The 27,189-nt window shown below is 42.4% G+C and overlaps 1 protein-coding gene across 4 annotated transcripts in view; it reads left to right on the top strand.

Moving 5' to 3' along the window:
- VPS35L (VPS35 endosomal protein sorting factor like) overlaps positions 1-27,189 on the top strand; it is a 131,078-nt gene that overhangs the window by 63,885 nt on the left and 40,004 nt on the right. For all 4 annotated transcript variants that reach the window (XM_037814344.1, XM_037814346.1, XM_037814347.1 and 1 more), the window contains 12 exons: positions 1,209-1,255; positions 2,048-2,159; positions 2,699-2,815; positions 4,988-5,041; positions 7,951-8,031; positions 12,004-12,066; positions 12,888-12,973; positions 14,157-14,237; positions 16,300-16,363; positions 18,605-18,703; positions 20,222-20,299; positions 21,125-21,239. In XM_037814344.1, the coding sequence (XP_037670272.1) occupies positions 1,209-1,255; positions 2,048-2,159; positions 2,699-2,815; positions 4,988-5,041; positions 7,951-8,031; positions 12,004-12,066; positions 12,888-12,973; positions 14,157-14,237; positions 16,300-16,363; positions 18,605-18,703; positions 20,222-20,299; positions 21,125-21,239 (997 nt within the window). The remainder of the gene's footprint in view (positions 1-1,208; positions 1,256-2,047; positions 2,160-2,698; positions 2,816-4,987; positions 5,042-7,950; positions 8,032-12,003; positions 12,067-12,887; positions 12,974-14,156; positions 14,238-16,299; positions 16,364-18,604; positions 18,704-20,221; positions 20,300-21,124; positions 21,240-27,189) is intronic.

Here is a 27,189-nt window from a genome sequence, read left to right as displayed (position 1 = left end):
AGCTGGAGAAAGCACAGTTGCACAATAGACTTGTTTTGCTTTTTAACCTCAGGGTCAGACCTAGATACAAAGCTCACAGCCTTAATAGGTTTACTCTTACTAGGAAGTGGCTTAACCTACCTGAGCTTTAGCTTCTTCATCTGTAAAATGGGGACAATGTTACTTGGGCCTCCCCAGGTTGCTGTGAGGAGTCAATGAGGAAGGTACTTAAAGTGCTTAGCCTGGCATGGTGAGTGTCAGTGTGGAGGATGTTACTGGTTTTCTTTTCTTATGGTTGCCCTTGTCTGTACCACTCAGAACCTTTCCCAAACCACTGTCCCAAAGGATCCTTTTCCCCATTGATTTTTTTTTTAATAGGAGCTCTTTTAAGGATATGTAATTGTCTTAAGATCGCTCTAAAGCCATTAACAGTCTTCCAATGAATACAGCATTTACTTCCTTTTGGAAAAAATAATGCCTCAAAATGTGTAGAGCAGAAATTTGGCAAAGAGAATGGCCTTTGATGCCAAACTGCCCGGGTTCAGGGCTGTTCTGCTGTTAACAGGGAAAGCACGACTCCATGTTGTGACTCGCTTTCTCATCTGTGAAATGGGGTCACAGAGAGCCTGCCTGTGGGTGGTGGCGAGAAGGGAGAGCACGAGTGCAAAGCGCTTCTCTCCGTCACTGGCGGGCGTGAAGCACCAGCTCCAGGCATGTTGCTTGTATTCCTGAGTATACCACGGGTACCTGCTGAAATGGAGATGGTTGGGGGTGGTGGTGCTAGGAAAGGTGGGGGATAAAGTCATTTCCGTTCTCAGTGGTACCCTGGAACACGAGGGCCCCATCTCACCATCCTCTAACAGTCCTGTGTGTAGGATGGTGCCACACTCATCCTCCACAAAAGGATGAGGAAACCCAGGAGTAGCGAAGTCAGGAGGCTTGCCCAAGGTCTCACCTCCAGTAGCTAGTGAGGCTGAGCTTGAACCCCACTGTGCCGGCACCAGGGCCCAAGCTCTTATCCTTCATACCCAATGCCATGAAAGTGAATTTTTTTTTCTTGCCCCCCAGCCTCCCTGTCCCCTCCAGGTACTGAGAATTTTATACATGGGCATGTGGCTACATTTATTTCATAGTGTTTCACAGAAATTTCTTACTGGGGAATGTTGCTTTAGACTCTCCAACCTGATCGTTTTAATTATTATTATTATTATTATTTTTTACTTTGTTAGGCTCTGCTAACCGAGATGATGGAGCGGTGTAAGAAACTAGGAAACAAGTAGGTATTTTAAAATTCCCAAAGTGTGAGTTTGGAGATGGAGTTGGTGGGTTTGGAACTTGAGCTGACAGAGAGAAAGGGCAGCATGGAGGAGAGAAAAAAGGCAGCATGGCTGTTAAGAGTGCTAGTCTCCATGTCTGTATTCAGTTCTTGGCTCTGACTTTTCTTTGCTGTGTGACTTGGGGCCAATTACTTAGCCTCTCTGTGCCTCAGCCTCTTCCTCTGTAAAATAGGGTAATAAGAGGCTTTCCCCTTGGGGCTGTGAAAGTGGTAGAACCAGGATGAACTCAATCTTCCTGTCTCTGGGGCATATGAGGTTTCCCCTCTGCTCTCCTTTTGTGGTGGGTGTGCAAGCAGCAGTGAGTAGGTTTTCTCATCACTGTCTCTAGTGCTTAGAACAGTGCTTTTTATAGGACATGTGAATATATATTTGCAGCTTGAATAGATACTTTTACTTAATGTTTCATTTTATTAGTACACCAACCTATTGAAGGCTTGCTTTTTTCCTCTTTAAATGGATTTTAATAGTTCACTTACTTACATGTTCATCCTTCCATCCACCCATCCATCCATGCATCCATCCATCCAGTTAATTCAATTTATCACGTTACAAATATGTACAAAACACTATTTGTCTCTAGAGGTTGCCTTCTTACTCCAGTCTCTTATTTTTTCTTCCAACTTTACCATTAAAGGGCTGTCAGTCATCCATCCTGCCAATATACATTCTAAAATTAAAGTGGCTTTCATTTATGGGAAGCTCTCCCGACTTGGGGGGGTGTTGTCTTGCAGTGCCTTGCTGTTGAATTCCGTAATGTCAGCATTCCGGGCCGAGTTCATTGCCACCAGGTCTATGGATTTTATTGGCATGATTAAAGAGTGCGATGAGTCTGGCTTCCCCAAGGTAGGATCTTGACTTAATGCCCGGCAGGAGAACAAATGGGTGGTGTTTATCTGATAGCTCTCAAGGGAGAGAGTCCAGTGTCGGGGACAGCTTGGGCCAGCAGGCAAACAGGCTAATACTCTGTTTCTGAAGAATGGGATGAAAGATAAGTTAGAGATTGGGTTGTTAGACAGCATGTAATTGCCATGAGTCAGGCCCCCGTGAGTCCTAAATCTATCAAACCAGCTCACTGTGAAGTATTTAGGAAAAACTTTGGTCTCACAGCTTAAAAATATATCTTCACCGAATAGTTATGAAAATCTTTGTCCAGTGAACTATCGGGGGCCACAAATTAGAACCATCAAAGAAGCCAACTGTATTTTCAGTTACTCAGCCTGGCTCATGTAGGTCTGTTCTAGAACTTCAGCAAGAGGCCATGGGAGGATTAACCTCGAGTCAAACTTAATTTTATTTAATTTTACTGCCTTTTCTCACCTTTAAGGTTCAAGTTGCTCTGATTTAAAATTGCCAATAACACAGTGGTCTGATATCTTTCTTAGCATCTCCTTTTTCGCTCATTGGGGTTAAACTTGGCCTTGGCTGATCCTCCTGAGAGTGATCGACTTCAGATCCTGAATGAAGCTTGGAAAGTTATCACCAAGTTGAAGAATCCACAGGTGGGTGACAGTTTAGCACCTTAGGTTGGACTGCTTTTTGGTCCAAGTTATGCAGTTTACTTTTTCTTTTAAAAAGTTATCTTGTACTAATTAAACTTTTGTTTTTTAAAGTAAATTCTACTTCTTTAAGTTTTCTTATTTGTTAGCCAGTAATGGAGAACTGATAGCTTTAAAGATGTATTTCTCAGATTTTTGTATCCCAGTTGTGTCTTAATCTCAAAGCCTCAAGGTGCACTAGCAGTGTAAAGTTAAAAATGTTCGAAACTTTAAAAGACACTTAACTTTCCAAAAAGCATCCAAAATGCAACAGTCTCTAGTATTTGGATTTGAAAAAAGGAATTTATAAGGTATTTCATAAATTGAAGATCAACAGGTCAAACCAGTAATTAGCAAAAGGGAATTCCGATTTCTGATCCTTGAGTGGAGTTGGCTGAAGCCCTGGCTCTCCGTGCTTCCATTGTAGAAGTCTAGTCTAAGGAAGACAGACAGGCGGTGTTAGAGACCAGCCTGCATGTAATGATGGCCATCGTGCCATAGGGTTGGGTTTTGTGTCTAACTGTCCTTGCAGGCATCATGCTGCAGTTTCTGTACCTGCCGACAGGTAAATGGTACTGGCTGACTTGGGGACTGCAGGGTCAGTGGGTCACACCCCACCATACCCTACACTGTCCATCCCTCTCTTACTAGGATGAATAACTGAATATGGATATGTAGCATTTGGTGTAGTCATTTATCCAGAAGGAAATAAACTGAGCACAATTATAAACCCCTGGCTAATTACCACCTTTACGGTAGTATGTTAAGAATAGTGATGATTTAGGAAAATTAAAAATGTATTTACAAAACCATATACCTAAGTATAATTTATCAAAATCCTCACTAAACTTCAGCTGATAAAATTCTTTATTTTACCTGGCATTGATTGGTCACCTAAAATAGCTTGTTCAGGATCTTTAAGTCAAAAACCATCTGAGAGAGATAAAAAGGAGTAAAGTTGTGATATGTGCTACAAATGGATGAACCTTGAAGACATCATGTTAAGAATATGAAATAACTAGAATATCAAAATTTGTAGTTAAAGAAAGTAGAGTATAGTTTACCAGGGGTTGGGGTGGGGACTGGGGAGTTATTGCTTCCTGGGTACAGAGTTTCTGTTTGGGGTGATGAAGAGTTTTGGTGATGGATGGTGGCGATGGTGCACAATGTTGGGAAAGCAATTGATAATGCTGAATTGTACACATGAAAGTAGTTCAAATGGGAAATTTTCTGTTTTATGTACGTTATCACAAACAAAAGTATGAAAACAAAAAACACCCTTCTGAGGCCTGTCCTTGGTACTGGGCTGGCTGTTTCCTCAGTGGTCTAAAGCAGCCTCACATCAAAAGCCCAAACTAACAGTCTTCTCCAGTTTTGAACTTCACACTCACTTTAAGTTTACCTTCTAAGCATTCCAGTTAGACCTTAGAATGTTCCTGGCTTTTCCTGTGGGAATGAAATGGCTGTTTTCTTCTTTCTTTACCTTACACTGTCAGAATAGAAAAGGTGAAGAAGGGAGAGATGCACTTGTTGGCTTCATTTTTCCTTGACCCCTTTTTTCCCCAATTGCATGTTTTCTGGGCAGACAGCCTTAACTAATTTGGTCATTGTCATTGTGGACATCCCCTTGTATCTCCGTAAACCACCTCCTATTTGAATTTAACACACAATTCCTTATCATCACTCCTCCATAGGATAAATGGGCTCCTTCTTTAAGGTAGCCTGCTTTTCCTCAGAACGTAAGCAAAGGTTGAGTGTTCAACCAGATCCCCCGTCCGTTTCTCTGCTGAGGGGTGGCCAGGGCTCCCCACTGTTAATCTGAGATTACCACCCTTTGGTTTTCCTGGCTCTGTCAGCATGGTAGAGCTTCCCACATTTCCATGTCAGCCCAAATAGAAATTTCTGGAATGAAGTCTCATTAGTTTCAGGCAACTTCAGCTTTCTTATAATTCACTTCTCAGAGTCAAATTTATCAGTGGGCCCAAGTTTTCTGTAGATGAACCATTCTTGAAATTCTTATCACTCCTCAACTCTTCAGTGTCAAAGCCCTGAGGGAAGTTGTACATGATGGACTTTTGCCATAAGGTAAACCGTGTTGTCCTTATTGTAATGAAGTTTTTACTTTTTTCTCTGTAGGACTACATTAATTGTGCTGAAGTGTGGGTAGAGTACACCTGCAAGCATTTCACGGTATGTGTGACAGTGCTGTTGTCTCCGAAAGAATTATATATTTTCTGTGTGTTTATAATAGTAAATGAGTCTAGTTTTGGCAGCTGGGCATTTTACAATAGTAATTGCTCTTTCAACTTATAAGAATAATGTCTTTTATAGCAAGGAAGGATGAAGCAGTAATATGTGTGCTATAGCAAAGTGTTTTGTGTTCATGTGTAACTTTGGGAAATGCTGCTTTATACAAAGTTCATAGGGCCCCTTAGATATGTTAAAGTACACTGCAGCTTTCCAAGGGGATCTAGTAAGCAGTGTTTCCCACATATATTTGACTTGCATGTAATTTTTTCCCTGAGCAAACAAAGACAGTTTTTTCCCTAGGCTCCAAGTAGACCCCCGGATGAGGAAACACTGGGCTTGTCAAAGGTTAGGGCTTGTCAAAGGGTAGGGCTTTAGAAGCAGATAGAATTGGATTGAAATGCTATTGCCAGAGTTATTTCTTCATTGTTACCAACTTTTAAAATTGAAGTATCACATATCTGTACAAAAGAAACACACATAAGTTTACTGCTTAGTGAATTTTTGTAAAGTTTACCCATGTAATCACCATCCAGAACTAGCAAGAGGAAACTCCTAACCCCCAGAAGCCCTCTCTATTCCCCCTCTCAGTCACCACGCCCAGCCTTTGGGGAATTGGAGGATACCGGCTCTCCAGACCTCGGACACCAGAACTTGGTTTTAGCCTTGTTTTCAGCATTATGTAACATCCGTTGATTTTGTACCTTTTGTCCAATTTTTTTTTTTTACTTTTTATTATGGAAATGTTTAAACATGTGATCTCTTCTGGAATTACCAATTTATGACAAATCTTGTTTCCTATATGTCCCTATCACTTCTCCCTGCCTCTGGATTATTTTGAATCAAATCCCAGGTATCACATCATTTCATCTACCAGTATTTCAGCATTTATCTAGAAAAATATAAGGATTCCCTTTTTTTGAAACAAAATCCCAATACATTATCCCAGCTAAAAATATTAAATAATTCCTTAATATCATTAAATATTTAGCCCCTGTGCAAATTTTCCCAGTTGTCTTTTATATATATATAAGTTTATTTGTTCAAAACAGGATTAAATTGCCATTGACATGCTTGTTTCTTTCAGTCTGTAGGTTCTTTGTTGATCTCTCTCTCCCACCCTTCCTCCCTTTTTTTCCCCCTTATAATTTATTTGTTGAAGGACTTGGGTCATTTGTCCTGTTGAGTTTCTCAGTCTGGATTTTGCTGATTGCATCCCCATACTGTGTTTAACATGTTCCTCTGCTTCCAGTATTTCCTGTAAATCTGCAGTTGGTTCTAGAGACTTAATGGGCTTCAGATGTTATTTTTTGGCATGACTCTGCCATGGGTGGTGGGTGCTTCTCCTGGGAGGCTCGGGGCATCTGTCTTCTCTCTCTCTCAGCTGTGAGCTCCACTGAAGCTCATCATTTATTAGGGGTTGCAAAATGGTGATATTCTGAGTTTATTATTCTTTATTGATTAGCTGCAATACTTGCTTAAAGAGAAATTCCCCTTGTTGGCAACTTGGCTAATCTCAAGTTGTTTGTACGGGAAAGGTGGAATGACGCTTGTTTTCTGTCCTGCTTATTTACCAGTTTTTAGAATAAAGAATAGGTCCCCTGGCATCCCCAAAGAAATTGCTGTTCGTATTTAGGGATGCATGAATTGGAAATACTTGATGTGTTTCTATCCATTGCAAGAATCCATTATTCTCACTGATGCTCAAATTATCCTATCTTTGTCCAGTGGGAGACCCTTCAGGCTGGCTCCTGAGCCCTTTTGACATGCCCTCAGAAGTGTTTGATGCCTTCCTTGCTTTCTGTTATAATAGGATGTTCCAGGCTCCTTTATGTATTTCCTGTCCCAGACTTGGAATCCGCTATTTCTCTAAGGAGAAATGTAATGACCTCCCAACAAGGTTGCTATGGGGTTTATTGCACCAAGCAAAGACTTGATAAAGAGTTGCCATTATGGTTACTCTCCCATTTAATGCTCATTAAACTCTCTGGCATGGGCATTTTCCTTATTTTACAGATGAGGAAGTAGAGGCTCAGAGAAGGAAAGTTACTTAGCCAGGACCACACAGCTAAGAAATCTGACAGTGGCCAAAAAGGAATCAAGGCACACTTCCTCTGTAAATATTTGTACAGTGTATAATAGTAAATATTTGAAGCTCTGCTGGCTATAAGTTCTCAGTCATGACTACTCAACTCTGCTGCGTGTAGCACGGAAGCAGCCATAGGTGATGAGATAAGTACGTAAGAAGTGAGCATGCTGCTGTGCGGATAAAATGATTTACGTGAAATTCGCATCTCATGTAATTTTCAGTGGCACAAAATATTATTTTTCTTTTGATTTAAATGTGAGAACCATTCTTAGCTCATAGGCCATCTATAAACAGGTGGTGGGTTGAATTTAGGCCGTAGTTCACCAACCCTTGATAGAGATGACAAAGATGAAAAGGAGGAAGTGAGCATTTGGGTCAGGCTGCACTTAAGGGGCCGAGTCTGTGCTCTTCCCACTGCACCTCACTGCTCTCTGCACTCAGCATCTGCGGGAGGGGCCTGGGACAGGCAGGCCTGGAGTAGCATCCCCCAGGGACAGCACGGACAGTGTGGCACCTGCTTTGGGAGCAGGGTTTTACTCTTGACTTGTTGCAGACATAGCCATTTTGAGCTGCAGTTGTAGACCAGTGCTGTGGTGGGCTCTCTCCTCTAATATTATTTTCAGCAGAATATCTAAAACTATTTCCTGGAAGTTGTATGATAGACTGAGTCTGCAAATGTTAGACCTTACCCCAGAAAAAAGGTCAAACACTGCGTTGAGTTGTCTAATGCCAGTTTGGTTTATTTTCGATTTTCCCCACTTAGAAACGAGAGGTGAACACCGTTTTGGCTGATGTCATCAAGCACATGACCCCAGATCGTGCATTTGAAGATTCCTACCCTCAGGTAACAGATTTGTGTTTTTCATTTCAACTCTGTTAGGAATTTTCTGCTATTAGATTAAATAGGCTTGTTACATGGGTCAGCCCATAAAGCCACATAGTCCTGGGTTTGAGTCCTGGCTCTGCCACATCCAAGCCTGGTACTTTTAGTTGCATTACTTAACCTTGCTGTGCCTCAGTTTTCTCACCTATAAGATGGGCATAATAATAGTCTCTCCACCCCAGCCCCCAGAGTTGTTGGGAGGATTAAATGAGTTGTTCACAGGAAGCCTTGACACGGTTGCTTGGCACATGATAAATGCTGAATAAGCATCGTTGTCATCGTCATCACCAGGGAGTAAAGTGCCCATGTGTTTTTCAGTTAAACCAACTTTTATCTGGAAATAAATTCAAGCTTATGGGAAAGTTGAAATAATAGTACAAAGAGCTCCCATATATCCTTTGTCTAGATTTACCCACCATTAACATTTTTCCATATTTGCTTTTATTATTCTATTTGTGTTTATGCAATATACACATACATTATAAATGTATAAACATAGATGTACATGTGTGAATGTAAGTTTTTTTTCTGAATCGCTTAAGAATCAGTTGCTTACATCATCCCACTTTGCCTCTTAATACTTCGCTGAGTATTCCCCAAGAACAAGGCCATCCTCCTCCATAACCACTGTTCAGTTATCAACTTCAGAGAATTTTACATCGATCCACTTCCATATTCTAATTTTGTCAGTTGACTCAATAATGTCCTCTATGACAGTTTTTCCCATCTAGTACAGAATCCAGCTCAGGATTGCTTACTTAAAGCAATTTTTGACCTAATTAAGATTTTATTTTTTATTTAATATCATGATATTCTGGCGCTTATTGACTGAGTTGACTTTGAACTTCACTTAGTGTGAGACAATTAATTACATATTCTTACAGGAATTTTATGATTTTTACATTTTTTTAATTTAAGAAATTTTCACTGTTTGCTAATTAAGATGCCTCATCATTACTACTTACGGAGCAACCACTGAGTACCTGATGTTTTACTCAACATGATGCAAACAGTTCATGATTGTGCGGAATGCCTGATGCATAGTAGGCTCTGGGTAAATATTGTTGAATAAATAAGGAATATAGAGGAATTTAGAGAATATATGGGTCATACACTTACAGACTGTAAAGGCCTCAGGCACATATGAAAACTAATGTGCATTAGAAATTTTGTTGAGGAATATTTAGTAAAATCTTGACTGCCGGAGAGACCAAATTGAAACCTTTAGATAACGTAAAATTTTAAAGGAGGGTAGCCCTGAGAGAGAGAAGAATTGTGCTAATAGGAAGAAAAAATTATTCTGACTCATCCAAAAGCAGTTTATAAATGTTGCCTGGAGCTCAGCCACATTCAACATTAAGCCCCTTGTTGTAAGTTAGTGCCACAAGAAAAATAAAGCTGCATGGCTCTCTGGAGAAATGCTTCCTCCAGGGTGGCACAGGGAAGGTACAAGATGAGCCTAGAGCTTTGTGTGTGTGTGCTGGGAAGTAAGGAAGTGCTCAGAAAACTATGGGCACATGTGAAAGAGCACAAGGCAGCTTAGAGGGGCTCCCACGGGCTCCGACTGGGACGATTTGAGCCTCTAAATAAGGACGGTAATGGATTGTAATCCCTTGAATGAAGTAGGAAGGTGTGAGTATATCCTGATGATGAATAGATAGATAGATAAGTGAGGGAGAAGTTTGGGGGAGGGGAAGAGAAGAGCTCTTCCTTTTAGTAGAATGCCAATGAGAAAGGTGAAAGAAATAGTAGAGTTTGAAAATCACCATTTTGCAACCATCACAGTAAAGGCAAGGTCAGGCAAGAATAATGAACAGATGCTGAATCTGGGATGGGGTTCAGTGAGGAGCAGGATCTTCGCACTTCTCAAAGGGTCTTCCCGTAGAGCAGGTACTGATTGCAAGGGGAACAGTGATAACCGTAGAGGGGAGACATCAGACAAGGGGAACGGTGGTAACCGTCGGTTAAAGACATTGGACAGTCCCTTGACTGGCCGATCAGAATTGATATCACCATTGAGGGGCTGGTGGGCATCATGTGCCCCCAGACGTGATACCCCAAGAGAGACCCAGCATCCCAGCCAGGTACACACAACCTGAATCTAATCGTGAGCAAACATCAGGCAAGCCCAGACCGAGGAGCATGCTATAAAACCATTGCCCTGTTTTCTTCAAAAATATCAATGTCTTGAAAGAAAAAGGCTGAACAACTGTTCCTAATTAACCCAAACTAAAGAAATGTGAAAAAGAAATATAGTGCATGATCCTGGACTGGGTCCTGGATTGAAGGGTGAGGGGAAGACACTATAGAGAACTTATTGAGACTGTGGACAGGGTTTGAATATAGGTGATAGATTAGCTAAAAATATTGTAATTATATCAGTGTTAAATTTCTTCAATTTGATAACACTACAGTGGACATGTCAGAGAATATCCTTATTCTAGGAAATACACACTAAAGTACTGAGGGGCGAGAGGCATGGTGTTTGCAACCTACTTGCATATGGGTCAGGGGAAAAATGTTTTACAATGAGAGAGGATGATAAAGCAAATTTGGCACAATGTCAAAAATTGGAAATTTGGGTAAAGAGTATATGGGGCTTCTCTGTACAATTCTATCAGTTTTTCTGCAAGTTTGAAATTATTTCAAAAATCAAAATTTGAAAAAATACATGTGGATTGTGTATTTACAAACTCTAGCATTAATGGATAGATAGGCAAGGAGCAAGTGTGGCAAAATATTAACAGTTGTAGCATCTAAGTGGTAAGTAGCTGGGCTTCTGTTGTATAATTCTTTCAATTTTTTTCATGCTTGAACATTTTCATAATGAAGTGTTACAGGGAAAAAACTATTTTTAAAAATCAGGAAATGCATTATGTATAGCTATACTTAAGAATTAAAAACATTTCCTGATCTAAAGGGATTAGTTATTTTGGGTAAGGTTTCAGGAATTATTTCAGCCCGGTAATAACTGCAGTATGAGGATGCTGTGCCTTGCAGCTTTGGTTGTCATGAAGTTTTGGAAGGTCCTTTAATAATCTTTTGGCTCAACTGATCCAGTAAGCTACTGAAGTATGAGAGGGGGCTTGCACCTCTCAATACTCTGGGTTGCTTAGAGCATAGCAATTTCCTTTGCAAATGATTTAAACAGCACTGTATTTAATACAAGTAAAGTTCTTGAAAGTAAATTTTCTCTTCTTGACAGCAGCTGGGGCAGGGGTTTAGATTTTATTTAGAGAAAGCCCCTCCTTGCTTCTCCTGGGCCAAGGCCCTGTGCTTCTTTTGGTTGAGACTCTGCATTTCAGGGTAAGGTGCACTGGACATCGGTACCTGGGCATCAGGGGCAGACTTGTGCCCTTGTCCCTGCTGGCAAACCTGACCCATCGAGGCTTCTCCACTGAAGTAAACAAGCAGCACAGGGCTGCAGTGGCTGGAATAGGGTCCATGGGCTGTGTCTGGCCTGCCACCTGTTTTTTTGTAAATAAAGTTTTATTGGCACACATTCAGTTACACTGTGACGGCAGAGCTGAGTGGTTAGGACAGACCGTATAGCCCTTTACGGAACCCCTCAAAGAATGATAAAAGCTGACATTGATGGAGCGCTTTCTGCAGGCCAGGCGCTGCCCTAGGCACTTGACGTGTGCCATCCATGTCATCCTCACCGCAACCTAATAATGTAGGTCCTGCTTTGATGCCCATTTTACAGATGAGGGAATCGAGGCTAAGGAAGGGGGCGTTGCTTCCCCAGGATCACGGTAGAGTAGGATGGGTAACCTCGGGCTGAGACGAGGCCTGCCCAGAACCACAAGTCCCTGTCCCTCGAGCAGCCCGGGTTTCCCTCATTGTAATTGTAATCACCGATTAGGAAAGAGGCTTGCCTTTTTATAAATACTCATTTTATTAAAGAAGACATATTTGTTTTTTGTTTCTCAGCTTCAGTCAATAATTAAGAAAGTTATCACCCACTTCCATGACTTCTCAGTTCTTTTCTCGGTGGTAAGTAACATTTCTTAATAAGCTTTGGAAATTTGTTACTAGGTCATACTTTCTCGGTGTGCGGTGCCTTTTGTGTCTTGGTAATTTTTTCATAGTACCCCAGGCCCAAAGAAATACTTTACAGCTCCTTTGATACAGCAGTTAGGTCTGAACAACTTAAGAAGTATTTCTGTCCTAACAACTTAAGCAGCCATCTGAAAAAAAGTAATACACTGACATTGAAAGAAAAATATCATTTTTATTTCATTCATTACTTACTATTGGGGTGGATGTACCTGTCGGGCACTGCCCAACTTCTCAAACCTTGGCATCAAATTGGGCAGTGACCCTCAGTTCCTCATCCACACTGACTTGCACATATTACTTTCTTTTTATCATGCAATATAATGTCAGAACTGTGAAATACGTTGAGCTAGTAGTTGTCTTGGCACCTGACAGTTGAGATTTACTGTGTCTCCACCCAAAATTCAAAGTATCCTGCGGTGCCCCTGTGAGTTGGCCACGGTGCCCTGGGGAGCGCGAGTCCAGGTGATTCTAGGTAGTGACATTCTCTGTCCTTTCCCTTCGCTCCCCTCCCCTCTCCCCTTGCATCCTTCCCTCTTCTGATTTCCTTTTCTGTGCAGTCACAGAACTGTCAGTTGTTTTGAGAATAATAATTTTTAATAAAACCCATTCAAGTACATCTCTTTTCACATTAAGTCCAAGTCTGACACCCCTCAGAGGGATGGGCATCTCTTCTGCTTTTTTAACCTGCAAAGAAAAAGTGCTCCACAAATTTCTGCCTTAAATTACTTGTGTCAATTGCACAATTTACTTTTTAGGAAAAATTTCTGCCATTTCTGGACATGTTCCAAAAAGAGAGTGTGCGGGTGGAGGTTTGCAAATGCATCATGGAAACCTTCATCAAGTAAGTATAAAAAAATGTAGTCAAAGCCTGGATGACCGAGGGGTCTGTGGAATCTGCTGATATGAAGTTAATTTCTGTACGTTGAGGACCAGTGATCTGATCATATTTCATACCTAAAAACACATCGGAAGGAAAACCGCATTAAAAACAATAGTTAAGATAAAAGTTTAGCAGTAGTGCTTAAGAAAACCTAGGAGCAATTAGAAGGCGCCTGGCTGGCACCTACGTTTTACTCCAGGATGTTTTTGGAAGGAAGCAATCATTTGATGGGCTACTTAGGGAGTGACGTTTTAAAAGATCAAAATAAAGCCACTTGTCAAGGTACCAGAGCTAGAAAGGTTTCCCTCTTCAGTGTTTAGATTATAGCTCATTAATTTGTGATCAGTTTTCAAATTTAGTTCCTTTTTTTTTGTTTCCCAAAACTGCCTACTGTTGGTGGTACATGAAATAATTTTAGCTGGCACACAGAGAGATTTTATTAAAGTTATCTAAAGTATATTAGAAAAAGATATATAACTAGCTTATTTAACTTGTGATTTCATATATGTTATATTTCAGGACAAGGGTTAAGTAAAAAAAAATGTTGAAGTCACTTTAAATATTATGTTTGTAGCTGTCGTTTAAAAAAAATATGTTAAGATGGAACTCAACCCAGAGCTTGGAAAATTAAGTTAGATGTTTCTTGAATATAAGATTTATGCTTTCCTCGTGTTATCTTTCTAGAAGATTGATTCCATATGCTTGAACAAATATCCCTACTTTATTTATGGAAACATTTGTTGTGAGAGTTCTTGTATGTTATTTGAAAAACCAAATTAATAATTTTGTCTGGTACTTCACACAGCTATCGACAGGTTGTGGACAGCTTTAGAGGGTATAAGAAACATAGTAAGAAAACTGGCTTGCCCTTTGCCTGTTTTAGAAAATGTAGCTGTTCTACCATGACTTTGAAGATAGGAGAAGCTCTAAATGTGCAAAAGAGCAAATTCTCTATTTAAAAAAGATTAAAAAAAAAAAGATTAAGAGCATGCTAGAACGTTGCCTGTTAGTGGCAGATTAGATCGTGTTAAATGCCAGTCAGATAATTTGCTGCATCTCAAGTAGTGCAGTAGGTGAAAACCAAATCCATGCTTTCTTTCCGTTGCTCTTCATGGACGTAGCTTTCTCTGTTATCCTTTCTTAGGCATCAGCAAGAGCCCACCAAGGACCCCGTCATTCTGAATGCCCTGTTGCACATTTGTAAGACCATGCATGACTCTGTGAAGTAAGCTACGCTGAAGCTGAAAACTAACATGAATTGGGTCTTAATACCACGTAATGGTACATTCCAGAATTACGGCTTTAAGCTGCCACTGTGAATAGTATTACTTTATCGAGTCTATTAAGACTTTGCTAATGAGGACATTCCAGAAGGGAGGGAGGCCGAGGGCAATCTTCTTGAGAAAATGAGATGGCAGATGTTTATACAAAGGGATTTCTGTTGGGAGAAAAGGACTGGTTTCATCCAAGTGAGCTCAAGTTCCAAGTCTCTAGGAGCCTTCTGAGAGCAGCAGATAGTGTAATAATGAGCTCACTCATACAGTAACAGAGCGTTTTACTTTTTTCCCTTTCTTTGCCAATTATTTGAAATTCAAATGAAATTGCTTACATTCTTTACAGGAATGACTTTATTCATTCAGTAAATTTGAGGCCCAGACCTATGCACAGGCCTTACCTTTGGGTCACAGGCCAAATTATCGCCCCTTTACTTTCGAGCTTTTTTTAAAAAAATGTGTTTCCATTTGACTGCGCTTAAGGCAGTTTATCCTTATTTGTGGCTTAAATTTCATTCCCTCAAGAATTTTTAAACTTGGCAGCTTGACCTACTGGAAAGTGTTACAAGAATTGAGAATTTAATCAGCAAGAAGATAAATTGTTTTTCTTTTAGAATTGTTTATTTCTCTGACTCTTAGTGCTTTCAAATTCATGGGTGGTTAATAAAAATAAAAATTTCAAGACTTTTCATAATAAACAGAACCGGTAGATTTTAGGTAGACAAAAATAGAAGGAAAGGCTCATCCATACAAAAATTCAGTAGAATATTGGTTTGGCTGATGTTCCAGAGACAAATAACAGTGTTTTAAATAAAGTAGAAGGTTTGTTTCTCTCTTGTGCAAAAATGTGAGTAGGTGGAGAGTCCAAAGGTTGGAGTAGAGTAGCTCTGCCTCAGAGCATCATCCAGGGCCCCAGGTTCCTTGTGTCTTGTTGCTCTGCTGTCCCTCCGGGGTGTTGTCCTTGTTTGCCCAGCGGAAGCCAGCTTACCTCCACCAAGTCCGCCATCTAGCCCATGGGCATGGCAGGACAGCAGCTTGCCTGTAGTGATAAGTCCTGGAAGGTGCACGCATCACTTACGTTGGCATCCCGTTGGCCAGAGCTGTCGTGTGGCTACACCCAGCTACCAGGGAGGCTGCAAAATGTCATCCCAAAAGGTGAAGGGGACACTGCATGTCAGGGGACGATTTATGATCTTGCCCAAAATTCACTCTCCCCCTAGAACAAACCAACAAATGAAAACCTTGATTCCTGTTTTCTACAGGCTCTTAAAATTTTTAAAAATAGTTTTGGGCAACCCCTTTGTAAGGCTTTACATGTATAATCAAAACTATACGGTCTTATTTTCCTATGTACATTTGTGTTAAATTTTCTGTTAAGTAGAAGTGCACTGAAGTCTGCAGTTTACTTTGAAGTACATCCCCCCAAAATAAGCCGATCAGTGGATGGAGAGGGCAATAGATAATGATAAAGCAAATATTACAAAATGTTACTGATAGAATCTTGGGTGTTTACTGTACAGTTCTTTCCACTTTGCTGTATGTTTAAAAATTTTTGTTACACATTGTTGAACAAAACTTCTATGAAATGCAGAATTTGAAGTTAGAGCTTGCTGCCCAAGCAAAGTTCAAAGAAGATGAAGTTATCTGTATCCTGTTAATAAATATTTCTTGAGATTGGCATCTTTGGCACAGAGGGAGAAGAGAAACACTTAAATTATGTTAACTTGGATTACATATTTTCATCAGAAGATAAACATACAGCCTGTTGGAAAGTTTTTGTTTTTGTTTTTATTTTTGTTTTATTTACAAAATTAAAAAAAATTATTTTATTTATAAACACTCCCTATCCACCAAACATACTTTCTACTTCCCCTTCCCTCTGTTGGGAGTTTTTAAAACCTAGAAAATGCAAAATGTTCTTACTTGTTAAGTTGCTTACTTTTTATGTATTTCTTTCTTTAGAAACTTTCATTTATTACCTCAGTGTTAATTATGTACAATTATTGATTTTAGTGCACTCACTCTTGAGGATGAGAAAAGAATGCTGGCGTATTTGATTAATGGATTTATAAAAATGGTAAGTATTAGGGAAGAAATTTTAGTGCACTTGGAAATGTGACAATTGTTTATCCTTATTCTGATGAAAGCAGTTAACATTATGTTCTCTGGTGCTTTTTATTTTTATTGAGATAAGATGAAAGTAGAGAACGTCTCACATTAGCCAGGACTCCCCGGGGGCCAAGAGAGCCAAGACAAACTGGCTTAAGAAAAAAATAAAGGGTAGGAGAGGGAATTTATTGGCTTATATGACAAAAATGTCCAGGGATGGAACTCTCCAGAGGAGCAGCTGGACTCGGGGTCTCCAGTGATGTCATCAGGTCCTGCTGCCCGCCTCCCTCTTTGGCTTGGCCACCTGCTCTACTTGCTTCCCCATCAGGCCAGTACACTCCTGAGGGTTCCAGGTTTCCATTCCTACCAGCTCTGCTGCCCAGTGGCAGGAGCTCCAGCAGGAGTACCAGGGTTGAGCCTCCCTAGATTAACTTAGGCCCTGGATGAACTGCTGGGATAAGGGGGCGACAAAACCACCTGGGAGACACATGCATACCTGGTCTGCCCGAATCAACACAGGCTGAGAATGGGGAGACGGGGTCCCATGAAGCAACTGACATGCTGTCACCAGGTGGTGGTGTAACGGATGTCAGCAGAGACCCAGATAGCCCCTCCCTGTCTGTTTTAGTTAATATTGCTGCATGACAACTTGCCCCAAAACTTAGTGGCCTGAAGTCATAGTGATTTATTAATTCTTACAATTCTGTGAGTTGGCCAGGTAGCCACGCTGTTCCACGTGGTGACAACTCGGGCAGCAAGATTGGGGCTGGGGGGTCTAAGAGGGCCTGACGCACACGGATGGGGCTTTGGTGCTGGTTACTAGCCAGGCAGTGCAGCTCCCTCCCCTGGCCTCCTCTCCCCGGGTTCTCCCATCATCCAGTAGCCTCAGCTGAGCTCTTTTCCCTTGTGCTGGCTCCCAGGAGGGCAAAAATGGAAGCTGCAAGGCCTTTGAAGTCACATGGGGACCTCGCTGCATTCTGCTGCATTCTGTTGGTCGCAGCAAGTCACAGGGCCTGTCCCGATAGTGCAGAGGGGAAACAGGTGCCTCCTTTTGACGGAAGAGTGGCAAAGGGTCACAGCAAAAGGACAAGCGGAGTGGGAGGGATTATTGCAGCTTCCTTTGGGAAAATATCCATCACAGCCTTGTAGCAAGAACGTTCTGTCTTAATACTGGGTATGCAAGGCTGAGATACCCACTGCTGCTGGGGTCCTCTATTTCAATAGAAATGTCAGGCCCAAAGCTGACCAAAATGAAAGTGACCAGATCACTTTGAAAATAACCTTGAAGATGTGGCTTGTTCAACGATGGGAATCGGTTATAACTGTTCCCCTTGCTATGTGGGTGGAATATCAATGTTGATGGAAACTCAGGATTAGCCTTTCGATGCTCATGTTTGGAAATGTACCTGTGAACTTTACACAGGTGACCCTCCTGTCTGTGCCCTTGATTTATATACTGATCATGTGGTGTTTATCCTTTTTACGGCTGTGTCTGAAAGTCACCGAGTTATAATGGAAAAGAATATGAGGAAGTAAGATGTGAAATCTGATAGCCATAATGGAAATAGCAATGTTAAACTTCTCCTGGATAAAAATGATTGATAGAGCAGTAAAGTTTGTCCTACTAACCAGCTGTTCATAGATTTAAAGAAATGGGAGAAGAGTTTTGATGGTGGAGAGATTTTAGTCCATGACTCTGGCAGCTACCAGTGAGCTGCAGAGGTCAGAATCCCCTCCAGGAAGCAGAAAGGTGAAGCTTTTATTAGGAAAACCCCTCTGACAAATGGTTCCCAATAACCAAATTTATGTTCTGTGACAAGGCCACAGCTGACAAGCAAAAATTTCATTATTTGGTTTCCAGTGATTTCCTCCTAGCCCGGAAAATCCTATTTACGTTGTGGGATTCTGGTTTATACCCTTTGGCCTTTTTATATTCCAGTCCACTGCGCACGTCACAGACAAGATAGTAATAGTAATATTTCTCAGTCATACACTGTTGGAGTAATGTAAAGCCTTTCTAGGTAGAGCATAATCCAGGGTGTTTGTGTGTTTGCTTGTGTTTGTGTTGGATTTAAGTTTCCACCCATTCAAATCTCTGGGATTTCTAGGTAGTTACCATCACAGCACTTGCCTGGCCATGCAGAACTCAGGAAAAACCTTTACAATTGTGTGCATTTGTCCTTTTCAACATCCCTCTCCTTGATTCTAGGTTTCCTTTGGCCGTGATTTTGAACAACAGCTAAGTTTTTATGTTGAGTCCAGGTCAATGTTTTGCAATCTGGAACCTGTTCTTGTGCAGTTGATTCACGTAAGGATTTTCATTCATTCATACGTGCGTTCTCTCAACAAATATTTATTGATTATCTTTGTGCCAGACATCGATCTTAATCTGGCCCCATGTTGCTGCTGTTTTCTAGGGTGCAAAAGATGGTTTCTCAGAGGTTAATAAAATCTATAATTTTGCTTAAATCTTTGGATGGTTGATAAAACCTCATTTTCTCAGAAACTTGTTTATATTTCTGCATGCCAAAGAGTTAAGTGACTTGCACTGATGAATTAGTTCTAGAAATATGAACCTAGAGTCATTTTTTGCCTAAACCAGGTTCCCAGACTTTTTTGGATCATGGAGCCACTCAGTAACTTTTCATGGTGTCCTCAGGCCAAAGGAAATAAAGAACAGTTCTGTTTATTAAATAGTTAGGCTCAAACGACTTAAGTGTTTATGCCCTCACAGCTTGGTAGCTGTTTGAAAAAAAATAATATATGTAAATTGAAATAAAAATTACATTTTTATTTCATTCTTAAATGACCACAGTTACTAAGCTAATGCACTGTGGGCACCTGTTGGGCGCTGCCTGCTTCTCAGACCTCGGAACTGGATTAGACTCTGCCAGCCTCATTTCTTGTTCAACAAGATCTTTGCACGGGTCTCACTTTTATCACTGCAGCCACCCAAAATCCAGCATCACGAAAGTTATGATTCCATCGAAAGGAATATAATGCTGCCCATTGCTGAGTCTGTGACCTACCTCAAACTAGTGCTTGGCAAGATGTTCGCCAATTGAGTATTGCTGTGTTTCCCTGAAAAAAAAAATGTGGTGCCTCTTATGAGTTTGCTGCAGCACCCTGGGGTGCCTTGAGGCATGGTTGGGGAAACATAGGCTCAAACTTTTCATGTCTGTTCAGAGGTTCCCTAGAGCTCCTCAACTGCTTCAGGTAAATTTCAGAAGCAACCCTTTTATTTATTTATTTGTGGATGATCAGGTCACTTAGCATTACTAAACTTAAAGACTTACATGTAGAGACCTCATCTGTAAAACGGGGGTAGCAAGAGTTCCCACCTTATAGGATGGTGAGTATTAGATGAGCTGATGCATGCACAGCTCTTAGTGCAACACCTGGTGCTTTGTGGGTAATGATGTGGCAGCTGTTATTCTGTCTCATATTGTTGTTAGTCTCGTGTAGTTAAATTATAGGGCTTGCAGATTTGGAGACTTCTCTTAAGATCTCTTAAGCTCAGTATGTGGGATTTCTGTAACTGGAGTAAGTGAACCCTGGCCACTGATCAAACCAGTGAATGGTCATTTATTACAGTGGCTGCTATGCACAACTAGCTCAGTGAGTGCCTTTTCTTCTACTGTCTTGGGGAAGTTTGCTTAAGGCCTGAGGACCCCTTGGCACTGTAGGGTTCAGTGCTACCGAGTCTCAGTGCCAAGTAGATCATTCTCATCAACTTGTAGGCAATGTCCAAATCTCTGTGGAAGACCTTAATCTGAATCAGCCATTGTCTCATTACCATTTCTGTTTTATTTATTAACAAATCTAGAGTGTGAACCGGTTGGCAATGGAAACAAGAAAAGTAATGAAAGGAAATCATTCCAGAAAGACAGCTGCATTTGTCCGGGTATGTTCAAAGGATAAGGGCTCTCAGACTTTGAAGTCCCATGAGTTGTGTTGTTTTCAGGTTACTAAATTGCTATCACAGGAAGAGTGCTTTAGTATTGATTTCCAGATTAATTTTTTCTTGAGTAGCTATGGCTGGTCAGTTTTCTTAATGTTTTCAAAAGAAATGATCAAATCTATCTGAATTTTAACATGTGTTGTGAAGAAGTGCTGAGAGATGGATTTGTACTTTTGCATGCCAGTTGAGTCCTCTGTTTGGCTTGTGCCTATAATTTGGGAGGTCTGATACCTTTTTTTCCCCTTGGTAAAGGTTATGCTCAACCTCGGGGGAAAATAAATTAGCTTCATTGCTGCTCAAAATTTTATCAAAGCCTTGCATGTCCATATTTTAAAAAAAGAAGTAGGACCAAAAAGGTTACAATGAAGAAATACTCATGCCAGCTCTGCTCTTTCTCACCTCATGGCCCTCTCCTCGGAGTCAACCACCTCAAACTCATTTTTTTTTTTTTTTTTTTTTTAGCAATTTCCTCTAATTAACTCCATATTTTGAAGTAATTGGTTTACCCAGCTGGGTCTTAACTTAGCAGTATTAGACTTAATCTATTTCCTTCCTCTGATGATGGATGACGATTTGCATTTCATGTAGTGTTACCACTCTCACATCCCCCTCCCCATCCTCCCAAAGAATCATCAGATGCAGCAGAGGCAAGACTGAAACATTGGGGCTCAGGAGGGGGTGTCACCATTTTAAGGTTTTTTCCTTGACAACATCTGATGGGTGAAATGATGGTGAGGCAGACCTGATGTGGCTCTCCTGTCCTTCCAGGCCTGCGTTGCCTACTGCTTCATCACCATCCCCTCCCTGGTGGGAATCTTCACACGGCTCAATCTCTACCTGCATTCCGGCCAGGTAGCCTTGGCCAACCAGTGCCTTTCCCAAGGTAAGCCCAGCATTCTCTCCTCTCTGACATTTGCTCACTTAGGAAAGCTGACTCAGCTCTGTGTGTGTGTGTGTGTGGAGATTCCTTACAGGAGTTTTAAGTCTCTTACTTTAGTAGAAAGCACATCGGCCACATAACACGTTTGTCGTAAGATGGATCATAGAGACAGATTGTAATGCATGGAGGTTTGCCTGTAAGAGCCTTCATAAATCTAACTCACGCCAGATCTGGCAGCTGAGACACCTTGGGCTAAGTAGGCCTAGAGAATTTTGAAAGTTAGGACTGCTCAATCCTAGCAGGCTCTGTTTGTTTTTGCTTATTTTGTTGTTGTTGATATTTGTTTGTTGGAAACCCCTGAGACACACAAGCAAAGTCTAATCTGTGTGGAACAAATGCCCTGCAGCTGCCTGTTATGGATACAAATTCTGCTCAAGACTGATCTTTCCATGCTTGTTGCAGAAGCAGACCCTGTGGCCAGTATCATCTGCTGTTGGTTTATTTGGAAGGAGGTTCCAGGATGTACCAGTAGGGCGGTGGGGAGGTGACACAGTGAAGGGAAAGAAGCCAGTAAAGAGTGCGTTTGTGAGCAGGTCACTCCACGGGTGACTGAGGTTCCTTCTCACTGGGACCTCAGGGAGACGGGGTCGAACACGCCTCAGTGCTAAGCCCCCTGACTTCCAGGTACTCCCGGCTGGGAGCTGCTTCGGGGGGGCATTCACTCTCGAACTCTATGGCCGCTCCACACCTGTGCTGAGGGAAACCCTCGGGCCGAGAGTCACCTGCCCGAACAGAGTGCTCCGGGAGCAGGGAGTGCTCCGGGAGCAGGTAGGCAGAGTCCCTGCAGGCCAATTGCAAGGTGTGTATCCAACACAGCAGGCCACGCACAGAGGCAAAGAAAGCCTGGTGACATCTTTGAGTATTTGCAATGTGGTGGGCCCTTTGCACGCACATTATCTCATTTAATCCTCCGAACAGCCACATGTGGTCAGTCCTGAGATTGATGCCTCCTTCCATGGTTGGAAACTGAACAAGGAGAGGTTACATAGCTTGCCAGAGGAAGGTCCACTCATGGTGAGCCAGTACTTGGTCCCTGTTCTGTTTGACCCAAGTCCATGCTGTTCACCACTCTGAAAGACTGGGCATCCCCAGTGCCAACAGCAGAAAAGCCTAAGTGAATGATTTGGGGGTTTCTATCACACTATCTGTGGTTGACTGATGATTTGTTGATGGTTCTGTTTTTCCTCTTACCCTCCCCCCTCCTCCCACCCAGTGTCTCAGATTGTGGGATTATGCTAGGGTTGGCACTTTGCCACTGGTTGCCATTGTTGAGGATGAATATTCTGGGCTAGTTGTAAAGCCATCATTTCCCCTCCTTTTTAACCCTTGCCATGACAGATTCGACAATCATTTGTATCCTGATTCAGCTGGGGATGCTCTGGGTATCGAAATCTTCAAACATAACTGCTATCCAAGAACATTTTCAAATTCTGCTTGGTTTTGCAGAGTTTTTAATTTCTGGGAAGGGCACCCTCCATGCTGTGTTTTGTTTTATTTTATTATTGTGTCATACTTTCAAGAGGAATCTTCATTGCTGTGGCTGCTGGGCAAACTTCAGAGTGTTTCTTTGTTATTCTTCTCCTTCTCCTGCCCAAGGACACATATCAAAGTGCAAGTGAGCGATGTTAGCAGGTGTGCTGGTTTGGAGCTGTTCTGTACCCCAGAAAAGGCCATGTTCTTTTAATCCATCCCTGTGGGTGTAGACCTATTGTAGGTGGTTCCTTTTTGGTTAGGTTGTTTCAATTGAGATGTGACCCATCCAATTCAAGGTGGGTCTTAATCCTTTACTGGCACCCTTTAGGAGAGGATAAAGGACAGAAAAAAAGCCAGAGAGCATAGAGAAACACCCATAGAAGCCAAAAGAACCACTGAAGCCAGAACCTGAAAGTAATGAGACCCAGGAGAGAAGGATCAGCAGATGCCAACCATGTGCCTTCCCATGTGACAAAGGTGTCCCAGATGCCAGCAACCTTTATTCAGACAAGCTGTGCTCTTATTAATGCCTTAATTTGGACATTTTCACAGCCTTGGAACTGTAAAATTGTAAGCTAATAAGCCCCCTTAGTAGAAGACAACCCATTTCTGGTATACTGCATTTTGGCAGCTTTAGCAAACCAAAACACCAGACAACTGAATCCACTCTAAATTATGTAAATAAACGGCATGCAATGGGGTACTTCTTTGCAAACTTGGGTTTTGAACCTCACGACAAACACCCCAGTGTTACGTGACAGAAATTGAAGCTGGCTGCTTTCAAGCCTAGGAGGACAAGCAGTGGAGAGGAAAGGGCTACAGAGCGACCATTTGAAATCTGTCTCTCCTTTTGGTGGAAGCTCACCTACATTATCTGGCTCACAGTTAAGAAAGGCAGCTGCTGGTTCTTGTGTGCTTATCCTGTACCAGGCCCTGAACAAATAAGATCTTCACATATCATCTCATTTAATCCTTGAAACCACCCTGTGAGTATGTATCACGTTCACCATTATGTTGCTGAGGGTGCCAGGCTGTGGAGGGGTGAGCAACTGTAGAAGCCCACAGAGTGGCAAAGCCAGAATTCAAATCTAGATCCACCTGGCAATGAAGCTTCCAGATAGAACACCTGAGCACAGACTTTCCTAGGAACACATTTTTAGAAACAGTCACTCTTCTGGAGGATCCCATGAAGTCTGTGTTTTAGTCAGGCATTGGGGTGGCGGCCAGTTCCTCCACCAGCAGCAGGGAACCTTGGGGTGGTAACATTCTTCCTAAACAATGGGGCGGAAGTCCTGCCCTCTGTGAGCTCTGGGGCAAACTCACCCCTTTCACATACACAGGTGGGTCTGCTCTCTGTGCCTGAGAAAATGTTTTGACTCCAAGCCTCAGCTTCCATGTTTCTGCCTTTGAAGTCATTTTTTCTTCAATGTGTCTCTTTTCTATCCCTTTTAGTCCAGGCCGACAGTGGTTCTGTTCGTGCAGCTCTTGCAAAACCTTGTTAGTTACGCGTGCAGCACACAGGGTCCCAACCGTCAGGCAGTAGGACTTTCTGCAAATCCTTCCTGGATGACTGCATTTCCAATCCTGACTTCCCCTGAAATGGTTGACTGGTTCCATGTTCAGTTAAATCCTCGTATGGAACACTCTTCTCTGGAGACTCATTTTCTGGAAGCTCAGAATTTTCCAAACCATCAATTTCTGATTTCTTTTGCCCAAGAGTTCAGTTCTCAGTTTATCCCTTTCCTCTTGCATTTTACTATAAGCTGCAAAGAGAAGCCAGGGTGCACTTCCCAATTTAGTTTGGAAATCTCTAGCTAAAATACAAGCTTGTCACTTTCACATTCTGCCTTCCATCTGACATCAGAACACAATTTTGCCAAATTCTCTGCCACTTTAAAACAAGGATCACCTTTCTTGTTGGCAGTGACATATTCATCATTTCTGTCTAAAGCTTCCTCAGAAGTACCTTTAGTGTCCACATTTCTACAAACAATCTCTTTAAAGCAAGCTAGGCCTTTTTTTTGTCAAGCGCCTCACAATTCTTCCAGAATCTACCCTGACCCATTTATAAAAATGTTAACATATTTTTGGCATTTACAATAACAGCATCCCACTTTCCCAGTACTAAAATCTGTTTTAGTCTGCTAGACTGCTGAAAACAATGTACCAGAAATGGGTTGGCTTTTACAGTGGGAATTTATTAGTTTACAAGCTTAGGGTTCTGAGGCTGTGAAAATGTGCAAATCAAGGCGTCATCAAGACAATGCTGTCTTCCTGAAGACCAGCTGCTGTTGATCGTGGCCTCCTCTGCCACGTGGCAAAGCACATGACAGCGTCTGCTGGTCTCTCCCTCCTCTTCCAGGTTTCAGTGCTTCCAGCTTCTTGCTTCCATGGTTTTCTCTGTGCTTCTGTGGCTTTTTTTCTCTTTGTTTGAATTTGATTCTCTTATAAAGGACACCAGTAAGAGGATTAAGACCCACCCTGAATAAGGTGGGTCACATCTTAACTTAAGATCCTACTCACCAAAAGATCCTACTTACCATGGGTCCGCACCCACAGGAGTGGATTAGCTTTAAGAATATGGTTTTCTGGGGTTATACAGCAGCTTCAGACCATCACAGCTGGTGCCTTTCTTGAGTCCTGCATCTACTGCTTATGAGTTAGACCCCCGCTCTGTGTGTGGCGTGAGTGTGCTAGGCACTGAGGGTGTGCGACAGGGCCTGATGGGACAGCCACCAACCCATCCACATGTAGTCTAGAGTCTGACGGATGAAACAGGGTGCCACAAAGAAAAAGAGTTCTATGAGAAAATAACAAGGAGACCTCATTTTTCAGATGGGGTGGGGGTTGTGGTCAGGGATGGCTTCTCTGAGAAAACGACATTCAGTGGAGACCTAAAGGAGGCCATAACGTCTTGTTAAAGGACAAGAGCAGAGGCAGGCCAGGCGGAGGGAACAGGAGGTGTCAACTGCTGTCAAATACATAAAAATCAGTCCTGGCTGCAGCAGTCCACTCTTCTCTGGTGTTAACCATTTCCTCAGAAATCCATGTTTTCTGAGACCTCTCCCTCCCACTGGGTCTTCTTGGCAGGTAGTCTATGCAGAGCTGGGTGGGGGACTTCCTTCCATGCAGCGTCTGCTCAGTCTCCTCGGCTTTCTTGAGAGGGTCTTGACCCTTCCCCACCCACCAGCCAGCCCCACCACACCTGCTCCCATGTGGCGGAACTCCACCATATCACCTCAGCTGCCCGCCCTGCCTTGGTAGCTATGTCTTCTCCCAGCGGAGACACTGATCTTTGGGAAGGTTCTTCCAAACGAGGAGCGGCACCAAGGCGGGGCTTTGGGGACGCGTACCATCCTAGAATCCTACCCCTGTGACCACTGTTCTCTGATAAGGACCACTGATGAGTTCTCAGTCTCATCTCAAGGCTTGTGCAGAATGCAGCTGCACGCCACCTCCCCCAGCCAGAGGGCCCTCCCCAGCCCTCTGCGGTGGAGAAGATCCAGAGCCTCCACCATCTCTTGCTGGATGAAGCCAGACCAGGGAAGCTCTGACTGGCACGCCCCCATTTTGGCTGGACCTGTGCAGCCTTTTCCAAGCTGGCCACCCTATGGTGCCCCTAGGTCCACACTGCAGGATAAGCAGCATCACAACAGCCCTGACTCTGTGCAAGGATTCTGTTCAAGATTGTCTTCGGGGTTAGAGCTCCTAGCTCCTCTTCTGGCACTGCAAGGGGCTGGAGTGTCACGTCGCTTCGTGTTTAATAATTTATCAGATGATTTCTACTCGAGTCTCTAAATGTCATGGCACTAAACCTTAAAAGCCTATTACTGTTGCTCTTAAAGCCACACGTAGCAATTGCTGGCCACTATAAATAATGGATTCAGTTACCACGAATGGGAAGGCTAAATATAAATTAAATGAAGCTATTGGAAATGGGCAGCTTTTGTTTGCCTCCTTAAATTCCTTTTTCATCTGGTTTTAAAACATTCCCCTCCATCCCCAACATAATTCATTTTCTTTCTTCCCTAAATCCATCCTTGGTTGGATCTTCCTGTATCAGGCTGTGGCTTTGCCAGGGCTGGGGCCAGCCTGACAAGTAATCTCCAATTGAACCTTCGGCTTGGGATGCCAATGGAGGCTTATCAGGGGAGAGGCCCAGTTCTTTTCCTTTGGCTACATGATGCTGCATGTAGACTGGATCCTGCCTGGATTTGATGCAAGGAGAAAAATGGTCTCCATCCATCTGCCAATCCTTTGGGGTTAATGCTTAGCATCATGTTTATTAGTCCCGTTGACAAAACATCACCTGAAGAATATATTTGATGTGGCTGTCTTTTCAGACCTTGAGACCTCTTTGAGTGTGGACACAGCTGGCTGTTTCAGCTATACCAGTTCACAGGTGGGCGGGGAGCACGGA

This window comes from Choloepus didactylus, chromosome 21, assembly GCF_015220235.1.
Source record: "Choloepus didactylus isolate mChoDid1 chromosome 21, mChoDid1.pri, whole genome shotgun sequence".
NCBI classification, from domain to species: Eukaryota; Metazoa; Chordata; class Mammalia; order Pilosa; family Megalonychidae; genus Choloepus; species Choloepus didactylus.
The sequence above is the reverse complement of the archived record's forward strand: the minus strand, read 5'-3'. Positions and strand labels throughout refer to the sequence as shown.